The following is a 15,574-nucleotide window of genomic DNA, read 5'->3' as shown; positions in this document are numbered from 1 at the left end:
TTTTTTTTTTTTTTTTTTTTTTTTTTTTTGGAAAAAATAGATCAATTTGTAATTAAATAATTTCATAATTAATATACCAATTTCATTTTATATTCTTACAACTATTTCTTTTTTTCAATTAAATAATAATAATAATAAATGGAAAATTAAAAAAATTATTGGTGGGCCACACTGCCAAGCTAAAGCAAATTTTAAAAATTAAAATATATTGAGTAAATTAGTGAGAAAAAAAAAACACGCGAATAATTAAATAAGAAAATTAATTAATTTTATATTCCCCAAATCTTCCCCCCTATAAATACCATTTTCTATTGGCTCAATTAATCAAATGCACCGTCCCAATTTCCCCTCTTTCTCTCTCTAAACTTCTCCGATCACTATTTGTTTCTGTACTTGTTTTTCCTTCTCCGATGGCTCCAAATAACGGCGCTTCTCCCACCGGCTCCGGTCTGATCGTTAGTTTCGGTGAGATGTTGATCGATTTCGTCCCGACGGTTTCCGGCGTATCTCTAGCGGATGCGCCTGGATTTCTCAAGGCTCCCGGCGGTGCTCCGGCGAATGTTGCGATCGCTGTCAGTCGCCTTGGCGGTCGCTCTGCCTTCGTTGGAAAGCTCGGCGAAGATGAGTTTGGCCATATGTTGGCCAATATCTTGAGGGAGCACGGCGTTAACGACGAAGGAATCTGCTTCGATAAAGGCGCTAGAACCGCCTTAGCCTTCGTCACTCTGCGTTCCGACGGTGAGCGTGAGTTTATGTTCTACCGAAACCCTAGCGCCGATATGCTTCTCAAGGCGGACGAATTGAATATCAAACTCATCAAATCCGTGAGTTTCTTCCTTCTCTTTCATTTTCCTTTTCGATTCGGTTTTGGTATTGATTTTCTCGTCAATTGATTTTCCCGGAAAGTTTTTCTTGTTGCGAATTTGACCGAGATCGAGTATTTTAATCTTATAGACTCGTGCGCCAGTTTTATTTTATATTTTATTTTATTTATATAAATTGACACGTCAGATATAATATTCTGGGCCCCACTCATAGACTTAGAGTAGCAGTAATAGTAGTGATAATATGGGTAGATTCGGTATTTCGCTTTTTCATGTGTGAATTTCCGATTATACCCCTTTAATTGATGACGTGGCGAAGCTTCACGTGCTTACCTATACTTTATTCTCACGTGTAGATAGCGGTGCTGCCCATCACTCGCGAAGTTCTTTCCTTTCTGTCAGATATTTTTAGTTATTTATTTAGTTATTTATTTATTTATTTATTTTGATTATTAAATAATTATTCCAAAAATGGAATATTGAATCAATTGGGATCTTTTTAGATATTTGATCTTTCTGAAACGCTATCCTCAGAAGTTTTTTTTTTTGTTAATCTCTTATTTAAAATATTTAAAAATAGAAATTTTGGAGAAAATTGAATTATTTAGACTTTAATTTTATAAAGTATCTCAGTTATTTTGTTTAATTATAGAAAGTTTTTATTTAAAAATAAACAAAGTTAGTAAGTTACTATGATTTTCTCCTTAAATAGTTTTTTAAAAAGTCAGGATATAGCTTTTCAAACAAAACTGATGCTTATATTTATTTAATGTCTTTCGTGATCTACACGTCTCGTGCAGATGTACTAAAAGTTTTCGCCAATATTTTTCTTGAAAAAATCACAAAATTATTAAATATTTGACCCATAAGTTAATTTTAATTGGTCTATTTCGATCATATCTAACAAATAATTGCGAAATTCTGAATATGTTATCATGTGTTTTGTGTTTGTAGGCTAAAATCTTTCACTATGGGTCCATAAGCTTGATCGTGGAGCCCTGCAGATCTGCCCATATAAAGGCAATGGAGGAGGCCAAGAAAGCAGGTGCTCTGCTTTCATACGATCCAAATCTGAGGCTGCCTCTGTGGCCTTCAGCAGATGAGGCCCGTGAACAGATCAAAAGCATTTGGGACAAGGCCGACATCATCAAGGTTAGCGATGATGAGCTCAAATTCCTCACCAAATCCGAAAAGGTCGATGATGAAACCGCCATGTCTCTCTGGCATGATGGCTTGAAGCTCCTCTTGCTCACTCTCGGTGAGCATGGCTGCAAATACTACACCAAGGTACTCTCATAATTCTATTAGTGTTTGTGCTTTCAAATGTTTAAGTTTAGTCACGATCGTTTATGTTCATTTAGGAGGATACCATGCTTGAATCTTCCAATTAATGGTAGGAATTTTTTTAAAGGTGGGCTAAATTTGGACGTTTGAAAATGTTAGGACTTATAATTTAGATATATGTTTGGTTGGTGAGAACTTGGAATGGGTTGGTGATAATTCTGTTCAAATTTGATTGCTTGTTTGCCTAACCGCCCCCATGTTTGAATCAGAATATTTGACTTCTTTCTGACATTTGTTGTTCATTAGAAGACGTATTTTAATGCTTAAGAACAGGCAAAAAATAAGAATTTGACTTAAAACTGTTACAATTTTTTGAACAAGATAGACAAATTTGAGCCATGTGAAGTTCAAAGCACTATAATAATTTAGACAACACTTGTCGTAATCCTTACTTCAAAAACAAAAACAAGTAATTATTTTGGTTGTTGGTACTTTTTCATAGCTTTCTTACTGTCAAAGGCTGGTTGTTGGCTATTATTAGTGGTTGGATCTGGGAATTGCATAGCTGTACATTCATCCCCGTGTTTATCCATAACATAAATTAAAATCTTGTAATGACTCAAGTCCACCATATATTGTCCTTTATTTTTCCTTTCAGATTTCTCCTTAAGGTTTTGTGTCTGTAGGAGAGGTTTCCACACCCTTATAAACAATGTTTCGTTCCACTCCTCAACTGATGTGGGATCTCACCATCCTTCCACTCTCCCGAGAAAATTTCAGATCTCCAAGAAAACTTCTCAAAATTTTCCAGCTAGGAAGTTAGGCTGAGTAACAACGCACCTTTTTAATGCCTGTGGGTGATAGTATAGTTTTAGGTGTGGGTTTTGATTTGTAGGGCCAATGTGTTAATAATTGCTTCCTGAAAAGGCTTGTTCGTTCAATCTCTCTTACCTTGTTTCGTAAACAAAAGCGATGGTGCTTCCTTTGTCCCCACATTGTTCACGATGGACAGAAGATTATTTATTTATTTATTTTATTTATTAGGATTATTATTATTATCATCATCTTTTTCTCGGTAAAATTGTTAATAGGACCTTAGTATTACTTTTGAAACAGTAAAAAGTGCATTTTTTAACTCTCCTTTTTTTTTGGTTAAAAAAACACAGAACTTCCGCGGCTCCGTGGATCCATTCAAGGTCAAAACTGTGGACACAACTGGAGCTGGCGACTCGTTTGTTGGCGCTCTCCTTTGCAAGATTGTCGACGACCAATCCGTCCTCGAGGTACTTATATCTTTCGTACGACTTCCTTATCTAATAAGGTCATAGAATAATGAAAACATTTATTTACATGATTGTCGACAGACTAATCTGTTGTCGAGGCACGTTTGTCTTTCATTCGAGTTCGTTGAATAATGGAACTTTTATTTACATGATTATCGACCGAGTAATCTGTTATCGAGGTAATTAGCTTGTATCCTTTAATTTATTGCAGGATGAGAAGAGGGTGAGGGAGATCTTGAGATTTGCAAATGCATGTGGAGCCATTACAACAACCAAGAAGGGAGCAATCCCAGCTCTCCCATCAGAGGCTGACGTGGAAGCCTTGATCAAGGCTTCTACCTAGGCTGCTTCTTTTTCCCTTTGTTGTTGTTTAGATTTTTTGCTCTAATTCCCTTTTCGCAGTTGAATTAACAAAAATGCCCTTTTAATTTTCTCCCATCAGACTTTTGTGCTTAAAGTATTTACTAAATAAAACTTTTTTTTAAAAAAAATGGTAAATAAAACTTGAATATTTTGACCTCTTGAGTACATGTTAAATTACTATTTTAACCTTCTCATTTTGGTGTCTTTTTTCATTACATTAAATTTGATATAATTTCTTTATTATTATTATAACAATGTTGACTTTACATTAATTTATAATAATGTGACATTTTATTCATTTAAGCTAATAATTTAGTTTTGTTATATTAAATTTTTTAAATTATTATGACTGCATATTTTTTAGGCTCCCAAACTAGAACTGGACATCTGTCGAGAGCGGGAGTCTGACATTCGAGCGCCACTAACTATGGATATAATGTCGGAAATAGACTGATTCTCAAACTATTCCTCCCCACTAAAAAGAGCGATTGAGGATTTGAACCTCCGAATAGTCCGAATAGTGGGACTACGCCCAACTTAACGCTTCCTAGCTCACAACAATCATACATATTTAGGAGACTCGGACTCTATAAGCAAACAAATACAGTGGGGGATAAAGGATCAAACCGATACATAAAATAAGATACACATATTGCAGCCAAAAACTACAATAATTTTAAAGATAATTTTATTCTTTAAGTGATTTCATCTTATTCTTATTTATTTTATTTTTTTAATAAAACATGTCAACATATTGACTTAGTTTTAGTTTTATAGTAGTTGGTGCCATAGTAAATACCGTTTAAAGAATATTCAACTTTTTTCCCACCTCTGAGGACGTCAACTTGTTGGTATGAGAACGGAACGTCACACGAGCCCTTGGTTACACATAAAGTAACGTTGATAGTGCTCAATGGTGGTATAGTAACCTCATATACCATCTCTTGAGTCTTACAAACTTAGCTGACGATGTTTCAATCATCTTTCCATCAACAATGAGCGGAATATTTGCTTCGATCGTTGTCTTGACGTCCAATTTTGTTGAGACTGAAGAAGCCCATGTGCTCGATCCATTGTTTGTGTATGAGAAAGTCACACATTCAGTATTGGGTACGTTCGAATTATTTGCAACTTCTGTAGTTGCTAATACGATAACAACTTGATCATGGATCCTAGCATCAAAAAGACAAAATACGACATTGTTGATTTGTCATGAAAGAACAAGCTCAACCATATGTAAGCGTGAAAATTCATCAATATTTTTCACGCCTATAGTATATCTTGTCATTACCCAAGTTACAAAGAGCAACAACATCGGGTGAAACTTTAGTGGGCAAAAATAAAGTATCGAGATTTTGAGTAGTGGTCTCACATTATTCAACAAAAATTCAATTAGAAGCGTCACGTCTCTAAAAATTTTGGAAGTAAACTGACTTGATGCAAATTTTTTCATCATTTGAGATGAAAGTCTTCATCTGAATGGCAGGATCGTCAATTTATTGGATGAAAATTGTAGATATGGACTATTGTCAATTGAACGAGCACTAAGATAAGAACTATTATCACCTTTAAAAGCAATAAATTTAGGTAATGACCACAGTAGTTTCCAGTTAATAACTATACTGAGATCGCAGAGATCTCTATTAGAAACCGACCATTGTGCACATAAACATCCTCCATAAGGAGAACCAACTCTCCATACGACTACGTTAAAATCAAGACCAACGTGACAAAATCAAAATGATTGATGAGAACTGTCATAAACGGGACGAAATAGTGTGCACGACCATTTGGATTTGTCTTCTTCTTTCTTGTCAACTCCCGCTACAATAAAATGTTTGTCACACGCCCAACTAGTCCAGTACTTGTTAAAATAATTAAGCGTTTAATTTTGTGTCTAATCCTTCTCTTAAAAAATCCATCTTTGTCCATATAATCCTTAAATTATGTAATTAGGATCGTGTAGATGAAAACGGTAATAATTTTATTCTTTTAGATATTACAACGTAAGTCATACACGAACATCTAAAGACGTCACTTTTACCTCGAGTCTATATTATCATGATAGTATCAGTCTTCGTTAGAACATTCACATATTTGTTTAGTTTTAACTTCATATTTAAGATTGTAGTAGTTGGTGCCATGGTAAATACCGTCAGCTAAATAAGATTCAACTTCTTTCCCGCCGATGAGGATGTCAACTTGTTTGTATGAGAACGGAATGTCACACAAGCCCTTAGTTGCATATAAGGTAATGATACTCGTGCTCGTTGGTGGTACAGTTACCTCATATTTTATCTCTTTTGTCTTTGATATTGTTATGGTTTCTCCCCATTTGTATTCTCCTGAAAACTTAGTTGATAATGTCTCGATCTTCTTTCTGTTAACAATGAGGGGAACTCTCGAGTCAATTGTTGTCTTGACATCCAATTTCATTGAGATTGAAGAAGCCCATTTGCTATATCTGGTGTTTGTATATGAGAACGGGATGCATAGAGTGCTTGGTATGTGGAAATTATTTGTGACTTCTTTAGTTGCTAACAAGATAACAGCTTCATCATAGATTCTAGCCTCGGAGAGATAAAACATTACGTTGCTGATTTCTCTTGAAAGAATAGGCTCGACCATTTGTAAGTGTGAAAAGCTATCAATTTCTTTGGCTCCAGCGTTGAGAAAGTTTGCTTTGCTAGCAAGACTGTATCGTTTGACAAAGTTGCCATTACCTAAGTTACGTAAAGCAACAACGGTGGAAGACACCTGAGTCGGCGAAAATAAAGTATCGAGATTTTCCGAGCTATCATCAGTAGAATCAGCAAAAATCCAATTAGAAGTACCGCATTTCCAAAATTTTTGGAAGAAAATTGATTTTATGCGAATTTTTCCATCGTTTGTGATGAATGTCTCCATCTGAATGCTAGGATCGTCGATGCTTTTGGACGAGAATTGTAGATACGGAAGTTGGCTAATCAAACGAGCACTAAGATAGGAATCATTATCACTTTTAAAAGCAATATATTTTGGTAACGACCATATTGATTCCCAATCAATAACTATACTGAGATCGCAGAGATCTCTATCAGGAACGGACCATTGTGCACGTAAGCATCCTCCATAAGGAGGACCAACTCTCCATATGACTACGTTGAAACCAAGACCAACGTGACAAAATCGAAATGATTGATGAGAACTGTCATAAACGGGACGAAATAGTGTGCATGACCATTTCGATTTGTCTTCTTCTTTCTTGTCAGCTCCCGCTACAATAAAATGCTTGTCACAAGCCCAACTAGTCCAGTACTTGTTATTGTAACAACACCTTATGTGGAATAAAGACGGGTCACATTTAGCTTGTTCGAACTCAAACTTTGTGTATGGGGTAAGAATCTCTTCTCCCGAGTACCGTAGAAATTTATGCACCCGTGAACAAGTTTCATCCAAATAGCGTAAGTATTTGTGATTATACTTCGATTTGAGGACTACATACCTCGGAAATTGCACCATCCTTGTCCCTTTGTAAACACTAAGTTGAGTAGCTATACTTGTTCTTGTTACATGCTATGCTATTTATAGCTCGAGAAGCATAGATTTTACTAATTGCACGTAAATATTCTCGTTATCTTTTCTAAAAAAAAAAAAAAAAAAAAATGTCGTTTTGTTATGTATTGATCAGATTCCGCATCTCACTTTACACATATTTTTATCTTATCCTTATCTTTATTATATTAAAAGTGAAAAAGACGGGCAAAGACGGGCATCTGCTTTAGTTATAATGTCCAAATTTGAAGTATTTAGACTTTATATCTTAAAGTCTCGTAATTTATATTTTATTTATAATATTATCATGACAGCTGATCGTTTTTTATGATTCTTGCTGTGTTAAAATCACGGAATAAAGGCAACAAAAAAAAAGGTGCAGTTGCGTAGAACCAATAAAAATGATGAAGTTGACAAGTCCAATTGAACCGGTTTCATATTGGATTCATTGAGAATGAAGAAGCTCATGTGCTCGATTTGGTGTTTATATATGAGAAAGTCGAACAAGTATTTCTCGTTCAATTATTTTCCGTTTGTGTATTCGCTGGTATGATAATAACTTGATCGCGAATTCCCGTATCAGAGAGACGAAATACGACATTGTTGAATTCTGGTGAAAGAACAAGCTCAATCATTTGTCCAACGAGAAAGCTCATCAATATTTTACACGGCCGTCATGAGACAACTTATTTTCTTACCTGAAGCGTATCATTATCCCTTTCTACCAAAAAGTGAAGATATTCTCATTTTCTTTTATTTATGAATATTCTTAGGAAGAATAAAAAATTGGTTAGATTCCACATGTCGTCTTGCTAAAGATACCTCATCGAACCCTTTTCGAAAAGTCGTGAGTTTTGAGTTTGTGAACAAATCAATATGATCGAATCTCGAGTCACGTTTGACCGAAAATGTTTTATAAATCGTGAACGAGAACGCGTTGAAAATGATTTGAAATAAATCAATATTACAGGCTAAAAGCGAATCAGCAACGATTACAACTTTGATAGCATATAACTCGAGTAGAAAAAATTGACAAAAGATTCTGGTAAATGGTTATACACCTCCCGTATTGACATGACATCGATAGTAAAGACCTAACTACACATGAAAGCAATAAAAAGGGGTTTGGGTCGGGCATGCAGCTATGGACAACATGCCCTAGACAAACATGATCGAAACATCCGACATGCGGCCACAGCCGACACACCTCGTGATACCCTTTTTTATTATTATTATAATTATTATTATTGTTGCAATATAATAACTAAAAACAAGGTCGGATAATATTGAAGATAATGATACACGTAACTTTATAAATATTGTAGACAAAACTACAATAATTTTATTCTTTTACATAATACAACCGAAAACGCGCACACATTTGAAAGATAGTTATTTTTATTCGGGTCTGACCGTTGTTATTAGTTTGGGCATCCACAAATTGGTTTCGTTTTAGTTTCGTATTTAAGGTTATAGTAGTTGGTGCCATGGTAAACGCCATCGTCCAAACAATATTCAACTTTTTTACCACCTTTGAGGATGTCGACTTGTTTGTATGAGAATGGAACGTCGCATGAGCCCTTAGTTGCATTTAAGGTAACGATAATACTGCTCATCGGTGGCATAGTTACCTCATATTTGATCTCTTGTATCTTTGATGTTGTTATAGTTTCTCCCCATTTGTATTCTCCAACGAACTTAGTCGACGATGTTTCAATTGTCTTTCCATCGACAATGAGGGGAACTCCTGTTTCGATTATTGTCTTGACGTCCAATTTCGTAGAAACTGAAGAATCCCATGTGCTAGTGGTGTTTGTATGTGAGAAAGTCAAGCAGACTGTGTTGGGTACGTTCGAATTATTTGCGGCTTCTGCCATTGCTAATACGATAGCAACTTGATCACAGATTCTAGCATCAGAAAGATAAAACACGATATTGTTGATTTGTCGTGAAAGAACGAGCTCAACCATTTGTAAGTGTGAAAATTCATCGATATTTTTGGAAGTGAGCTGACTTCACGCGAATTTTTCCATCATTTGTAATGAAGGTCTCCATCTGAATGGTAGGATCGTCAATATTGTTGGATGAAAATTGTAGATATGAATAATTGTCAATTGACCGAGCAGTGAGATAAGAACCATTATCACCTCTAAAGGCAATAAATTTAGGTAATGACCACAGTGATCCCCAGTCAATAACTACACTGAGATCGCAGAGATCTTTATCAGGAACCGACCATTGTGCACGTAAGCATTCTCCATAAGGAGGACCAACCCTCCACAAGACTACATTTAAACCAAGATGGACATGACAAAACCGAAACGATTGATGACAATTGTCATAAACCGGACGAAATAGAGTGCATGTCCATTTGGATTTGTCTTCGTCTTTCCGGTCAGCCCCCGCTACAATAAAATGATGGTCACGAGCCAAACTAACCCAATACTTGTTGTTGTAACAACATTTTATATGGTATAAAGATGGGTCACATTTAGCTTGCTCGAACTCAAACGGTGTAAATGGACTAAGAATCTCCTTTCCTGAGTACTGCATGAATGTACGCACCGGTGAACACGCTTCATTCACGAAGCGCAAATAGTTGTGGTTGTACTTTGATTTGAGCACGACAGACTTCGGAAGTTGCACCATTGTTGCCTCTTTCTCTCTACATTACTATCTCTCGGATATTAAGCTGAGTTTTGCAATGCCTGTTCTTGTAATATGCTATGCTTATTATAGCACAAGAAGCATATACTTGAATACTGGTAAGTAAGTACAATTATTCTCATTCATCCTTTTATTCACGAACGTTCTTAAAAAGAATCGAACCACGTCCCCTTTACGCATATTTTTATCTTTTATCTTTATTATCATTATTTATTCATTCACGTGGAGACTTACAAATGGGGTATCGTGTATATATATAAATATATATACACGTATAAATATATGTATATACGTACGTATATATGTATATACATATATATATATATATATACAGTAAATATATATATGTATACAGTAAATTTGTATAAAATTTGAACCACAAAATATTTAATCATTTTTAATAAATTTGTTAATTAAGAAAATTAATATTTGAACGTGTATTAGATTTTCCTTTTTATCCATAAAATCGGAAAAATTAATCGATTTAAAACCAAACTAAAGGATGCTTCTAGAATATTGTGTCCAATCCAAGAATATTATCAATATTATTTTATTATAAAATTATCCTAAAGTTTTTTATTTATTTAATTTTAGCGTTGACTTATACTAAAAGCTACTTTATTAACTCCAAAATCTAATAGAATAAATTGCATAAGTAGACTTTTATGTTCGAATAATTAGCATTCATCTCCCGTGTCTACAAGCCTTTCTCATTTTTCGTCTTTTATTTTTTTTAATTTTTAAAACTAAAATTATTTCTATCAGCAAATATGTTATTTATTTCACCGTGTTTATCAATCAAACTATCCAACTCAAATCATAAAAATTGAGTCGAGTTGGATTATATTTTTTTTCAATTTAGGTTGGATTGAACTTTTTGAAAAATCAAAAAATTGTTTGCAGATTGACATTTTTTTATTCAGTCAACCCAACCAACTCGAAAATAAGATAACAACCAAACCCTACTCTGCTTTGAAAAAGATTGATGAGAACATTTATAACCGACGTTAATGATGTGTTGTGACTTGTAAATATTTGATATTTGAATTTTATGATATTTTAGTTTTTAATGTAACATGTATTATAGATCAATATGATTTTTTTTAAAGAATTAAAAAGAAAAAAAAATAATTCGACAACTCGACCCAACTCAAGTTGAGTTGGATTGGACTGTGAAATTTATTCAAGTTACTCGAGTTACCAATCCAACAAACTCAAAATTCCGAACAGGTCTAAAAGATTTTTCAACCCAACCCATATACACCACTAATTTATTTTAGTTTCTATTGACGGATAGTTTTTATTTTATTTTATTCCAAAACGGACCTGTTTTATTATTATTTATAACAAGTGGAACAATAACAAAATAAATTTTTTTTAATGTTCATGATCTAACTTAAAAGATAAGTAACATTTTATTTTTTATTTTGCATTTGAGTAAAATATATATATATATATATAGTATTTTAGTCCTGTAATTTAAAAAATTTATCTTTGGCCATATAATCCTTAAATAATGTAATTAGGATCGGGTAGATGAAAACAGTAATAATGTTATTCTTTTAGATATTACAACATAAGTCATAAACGAAAATCTAAAGATGTCACTTTTACTTCGTCCTTATTATTATGATAGTATAATTATTCGTTAGGACATCCACAGATTTGTTTAGTTTTAACTTCATGTTTAAGACTGTAGTAGTTGGTGCCATGGTAAATACCGTCAGCTAAATAAGATTCAACTTCTTTCCCACCGATCAGGATGTCAACTTGTTTGTATGAGAACGGAACGTCACACGAGCCCTTAGTTGCATATAAGGTAACGATACTCGTGCTTGTTGGTGGTACAGTTACCTCATATTTTATCTCTTTTGTATTTGATATTGTTATGGTTTCTCCCCATTTGTATTCTCCCGAAAATTTAGTTGATAATGTCTCGATCTTCTTTCGGTTAACAATGAGGGGAACTGCCGAGTCAATTGTTGTCTTGACATCTAATTTCATTGAGATTGAAGAAGCCCATTTGCTATATCTAGTGTTTGTATATGAGAACGGGATACATAGCGTGCTTGGTACGTGGAAATTATTTGTGACTTCTTTAGTTGCTAACACGATAACAGCTTCATCATAGATTCTAGCTTCGGAGAGATAAAACATTACGTTGCTGATTTCTCTTGAAAGAATAGGCTCGACCATTTGTAAGTGTGAAAAGCTATCAATTTCTTTGGCTCCAGCGTTGAGAAAGTTTGCTTTGCTAGCAAGACTGTATCGTTTGACAAAGTTGCCATTACCTAAGTTACGTAGAGCAACAACGGTGGAAGATACCTGAGTTGGCGAAAATAAAGTATCGAGATTTTCCGAGCTATCATCAGTAGAATCAGCAAAAATCCAATTAGAAGTACCGCGTTTCCAAAATTTTTGGAAGAAAATTGATTTTATGCGAATTTTTCCATCGTTTGTGATGAATGTCTCCATCTGAATACTAGGATCGTCGATACTTTTGGACGAGAATTGTAGATATGGAAGTTGGCTAATCAAACGAGCACTAAGATAGGAACCATTATCACTTTTAAAAGCAATATATTTTGGTAACGACCATATTGATTCCCGATTAATAACTATACTGAGATCACAAAGATCTCTATCGGGATCTGACCACTGTGCACGTAAGCATTCTCCAAATGGAGGACCACCCCTCCACAAGACCACGTTGAAACCAAGACGAACATGACAAAATCTATAAGATTGATGACAACTTTCATATACGGGACGAAATAACGTGCATGTCCATTTATATCTATCTTCCTCTTTATGGTCAGCTCCCGCTACAATAAAATGATGGTCACAAGCCCAGCTAACCCAATACTTATTATTGTAACAACATTTTATATGGAACAAAGATGGGTCACATCTAGCTTGCTCGAACTCAAACTTTGTGAATGGAGTAAGAATATCTTTTCCCGAGTACTGTAGAAACGAACGTACCGGCGAACAAGTTTCATTGATATAACGCAAGTAGTTGTCGTTGTACTTTGATTTGAGAGCTGCAAATCTCGGGAGTTGCACCATGCTTACTTCTCTACTTCTCACAATCTAAGTTGAGTTTTGCTATACTTGTTATCGTTACGTGCTACATTATTTATAACACGAACCATAAATATTCTTACTATCTTTTTTACCCGTAAAAATATTCTCATTTATCCTTCTTATTCGTCAATGTTCCTATAAAGAATAAAAACGTCCCTTTATTATGAATTGATAAATTTTTATTCTTATGTTTATGTTTTTCTTTATTAAAGTAAAATATGGATTTTTTTTCTCGATATTATCGCTCTTTAAGGTTGTCATGTCTTATTCTAAGATGGATATTAATATGACTCACTTTATAATAGTTATAAATGATTTCATCCAAATTGTTCTCGTGGAGACATGCGAGAAGGGACCATATAAACTAAGTTTTATGATATTATCCACATTGAGCATAAGCTCTCACTGATTTGCTTTGCGCTTCCCAAAATGCCTCGTACCAATTGATCTTATAAACCCATGATCATTCCCTAAATTAGCCAATGTGGGACGACACCCTCCCAACAATTCTCAACAATCCTTCCCTCGAACAAAGTATGTACCATAGAGTCTCCCCTAAGGTCTATATAGCCCTCGAACAGTCTCTCCTTAATCGAGACTCGACTCCTTCTCTAGAGCCCTCGAACAAAGTACACCATTTGTTTGACACATAAGTCACTTTTTACTACACCTTCGAGTCTAGTAATTTCTTTGTTCGACACTTGAGGATTCTATTGACATAGCTAAATCAAGGGCGTGACTCTGGTACCATGTTAGGAACCACAACTCTCCACAATTGTATAATATTGTCCACTTTGAACATAAACTCCTCGTGACTTTGCTTTCAGCTTCATTTTTTTATTACATTATCTTAACATATAACGATTGCAATATCATAACTAAAACATCCACGTAACTTCATTCATAAATATTGTAGATAAAACTACAATATGTTTATTTCATGACATACAACTCGAGCATACACAGACATCAAACGATGTTAATTTGCTCGAGTCTTTATTATCCTATTGTTATTATTATTATTATTAGACTTCTATTATTGTTGTTATTCGTTCGGACCTCCACAAATGTTTCTAGTCCTAACATCATATTTAAGGTCGTAGAAGTTGGTGCCACGGTAAATACCATCCTCTAAATGATATTCAACTTCTTTCCCACCTATGAGGACGTCGGCTTGTTTGTACGAGAATGGAATCTCATATGATCCCTTAGTTACTATTAAGGTAATGACACTAGCGCTGTTTGGTGGTATAATTGTCTCGTATATTACCTCTTTTGGCTTTGAAACTGTTATAATTTCTCCCCATTTGTATTCTTCATCAAATTTAGCTGACGATATATCGAACTTCCTTCCATCACTAACGAGGGGAACTCTCGACTTAATTCTAGTCTTGACATCCAATTTGGTTGAGATTGAAGAAGCCCATGAGCTGGTTCTATTGTCTATATATGAGAAAGTGATACGTGCAGTGTTGGGTACGTTGAAATTGTTTCTAGCTTCTCTAGTTGCTAACATGATAACAACTTCGTTATAGATTTTTGCCTCAGAAAGATAAAACACCACATTGTTGATTTCTCTCGAAAAAACAGGCTCAATTATTCGCAAGTGTGAAAATTTATCAATCTCTGAGACAGCAGCATTGAGACCGCTTTCTATGCCGAAATTAGTGTATCTTTTAATGAATTTGTCAGCACCCAAGTTACGTAGAGCAACAACGAGGGGAGAAAGTTTAATCGGTGAAAACAAAGCATCGGGATCTTGAGAATTAGAATCATCCAAGTCAGCAAAAATCCAATCAAGAGTACCACGTTTCCAAAATCTTTGGAAGAAAATGGACTTTATGCGAAATTTTCCATCATTTGTGAAGACAGTCTCCATCATAATGCTAGGATCTTCAAGACTTTGGGATAAAAACTGTAAATATGGAAGGTTATGACGTCTGCGACCCGAGAGATAAAAACCATTTTCCGATTTAAAAACAATGAACTTTGGTAATAACCACATTGATTCCCAATCGATAACTATACTGAGATCACAAAGGTGTCTATCAGGAGTTGACAAGTGTGCACGTAAGCAATCTCTAAAATGAGAACCAGCCCTCCACAACACCACGTTGAGACCAAGATGGACATGCTGAAATCGATAGGATTGCTGACTACTATCATAAATGGGACGGAATAACGTGCATGTCCATTTGGATCTATCTTCCTCTTTGTCCTCAGCTCCGGCTATAATAAAACCGTGGTCACAAGCCCAACTAACCCAGTACTTATTGTTGTAACAACATTTTATATGGAATAAAGATGGGTCTGATTTAGCTTGCTCGAACTCGAACTTTGTGAATGGACTAAGAATCTCTTGTCCTGAATATTTTAGAAAGGAACGTATCGGGGAACCAATTTCATTGATATAGCGCAAGTAGCTGTCATTGCACTTCGATTTGAGTACTCCAAACTTGGGAAGTCCCACCATTTTTACCTCTTTCTCTTTACAATTCTATTTCTCATAAAACCTCATTACATACTACGCTA

General features: G+C 34.8%; 4 protein-coding genes across 4 annotated transcripts; 1 reads left to right on the top strand and 3 right to left on the bottom strand.

The window, feature by feature from the left end:
• The first annotated feature begins 314 nt into the window (after positions 1-314).
• LOC111460824 (probable fructokinase-4) lies at positions 315-3,908 on the top strand. The gene is made up of 4 exons (XM_023104142.1): positions 315-824; positions 1,779-2,111; positions 3,275-3,391; positions 3,603-3,908. Exons 1-4 carry the CDS (start codon positions 411-413, stop codon positions 3,732-3,734), a joined length of 996 nt encoding a protein of 331 aa, XP_022959910.1. The 5' UTR covers positions 315-410; the 3' UTR covers positions 3,735-3,908.
• A 1,119-nt stretch (positions 3,909-5,027) lies between these two features.
• On the bottom strand, positions 5,028-10,003 carry LOC111461222. The gene is made up of 2 exons (XM_023104738.1): positions 9,284-10,003; positions 5,028-5,169 (listed from the first exon to the last, which is right to left on the bottom strand). The coding sequence occupies exons 1-2, from the start codon at positions 9,935-9,937 to the stop codon at positions 5,164-5,166; spliced, it is 660 nt and encodes a 219-aa protein (XP_022960506.1). The 5' UTR covers positions 9,938-10,003; the 3' UTR covers positions 5,028-5,163.
• A 1,593-nt stretch (positions 10,004-11,596) lies between these two features.
• Positions 11,597-13,024, bottom strand: LOC111461141. The gene has a single exon (XM_023104638.1). The coding sequence runs from the start codon at positions 13,022-13,024 to the stop codon at positions 11,597-11,599; it is 1,428 nt and encodes a 475-aa protein (XP_022960406.1).
• A 1,063-nt stretch (positions 13,025-14,087) lies between these two features.
• Positions 14,088-15,515, bottom strand: LOC111461140. The gene has a single exon (XM_023104637.1). The coding sequence runs from the start codon at positions 15,513-15,515 to the stop codon at positions 14,088-14,090; it is 1,428 nt and encodes a 475-aa protein (XP_022960405.1).
• Positions 15,516-15,574: the final 59 nt, after the last annotated feature.

The sequence above is a fragment of the Cucurbita moschata genome, unplaced genomic scaffold (genome assembly GCF_002738365.1).
Source record: "Cucurbita moschata cultivar Rifu unplaced genomic scaffold, Cmos_1.0 Cmo_Scf00024, whole genome shotgun sequence".
Taxonomy (NCBI): Eukaryota; Viridiplantae; Streptophyta; class Magnoliopsida; order Cucurbitales; family Cucurbitaceae; genus Cucurbita; species Cucurbita moschata.
This window is presented reverse-complemented; position numbering and strand designations above follow the sequence as displayed.

Bases quoted from the DNA above. Each gene is read 5' to 3' on its own strand.
- LOC111460824 (XM_023104142.1), top strand. From the start codon at position 411: ATGGCTCCAAATAACGGCGCTTCTCCCACCGGCTCCGGTCTGATCGTT. The intron at 2,112-3,274 runs GTACTCTCATAA...AAAAAAACACAG, and splicing joins GCTGCAAATACTACACCAAG to AACTTCCGCGGCTCCGTGGA. The intron at 3,392-3,602 runs GTACTTATATCT...AATTTATTGCAG, and splicing joins ACGACCAATCCGTCCTCGAG to GATGAGAAGAGGGTGAGGGA.
- LOC111461222 (XM_023104738.1), bottom strand. From the start codon at position 9,937: ATGGTGCAACTTCCGAAGTCTGTCGTGCTCAAATCAAAGTACAACCAC.
- LOC111461141 (XM_023104638.1), bottom strand. From the start codon at position 13,024: ATGGTGCAACTCCCGAGATTTGCAGCTCTCAAATCAAAGTACAACGAC.
- LOC111461140 (XM_023104637.1), bottom strand. From the start codon at position 15,515: ATGGTGGGACTTCCCAAGTTTGGAGTACTCAAATCGAAGTGCAATGAC.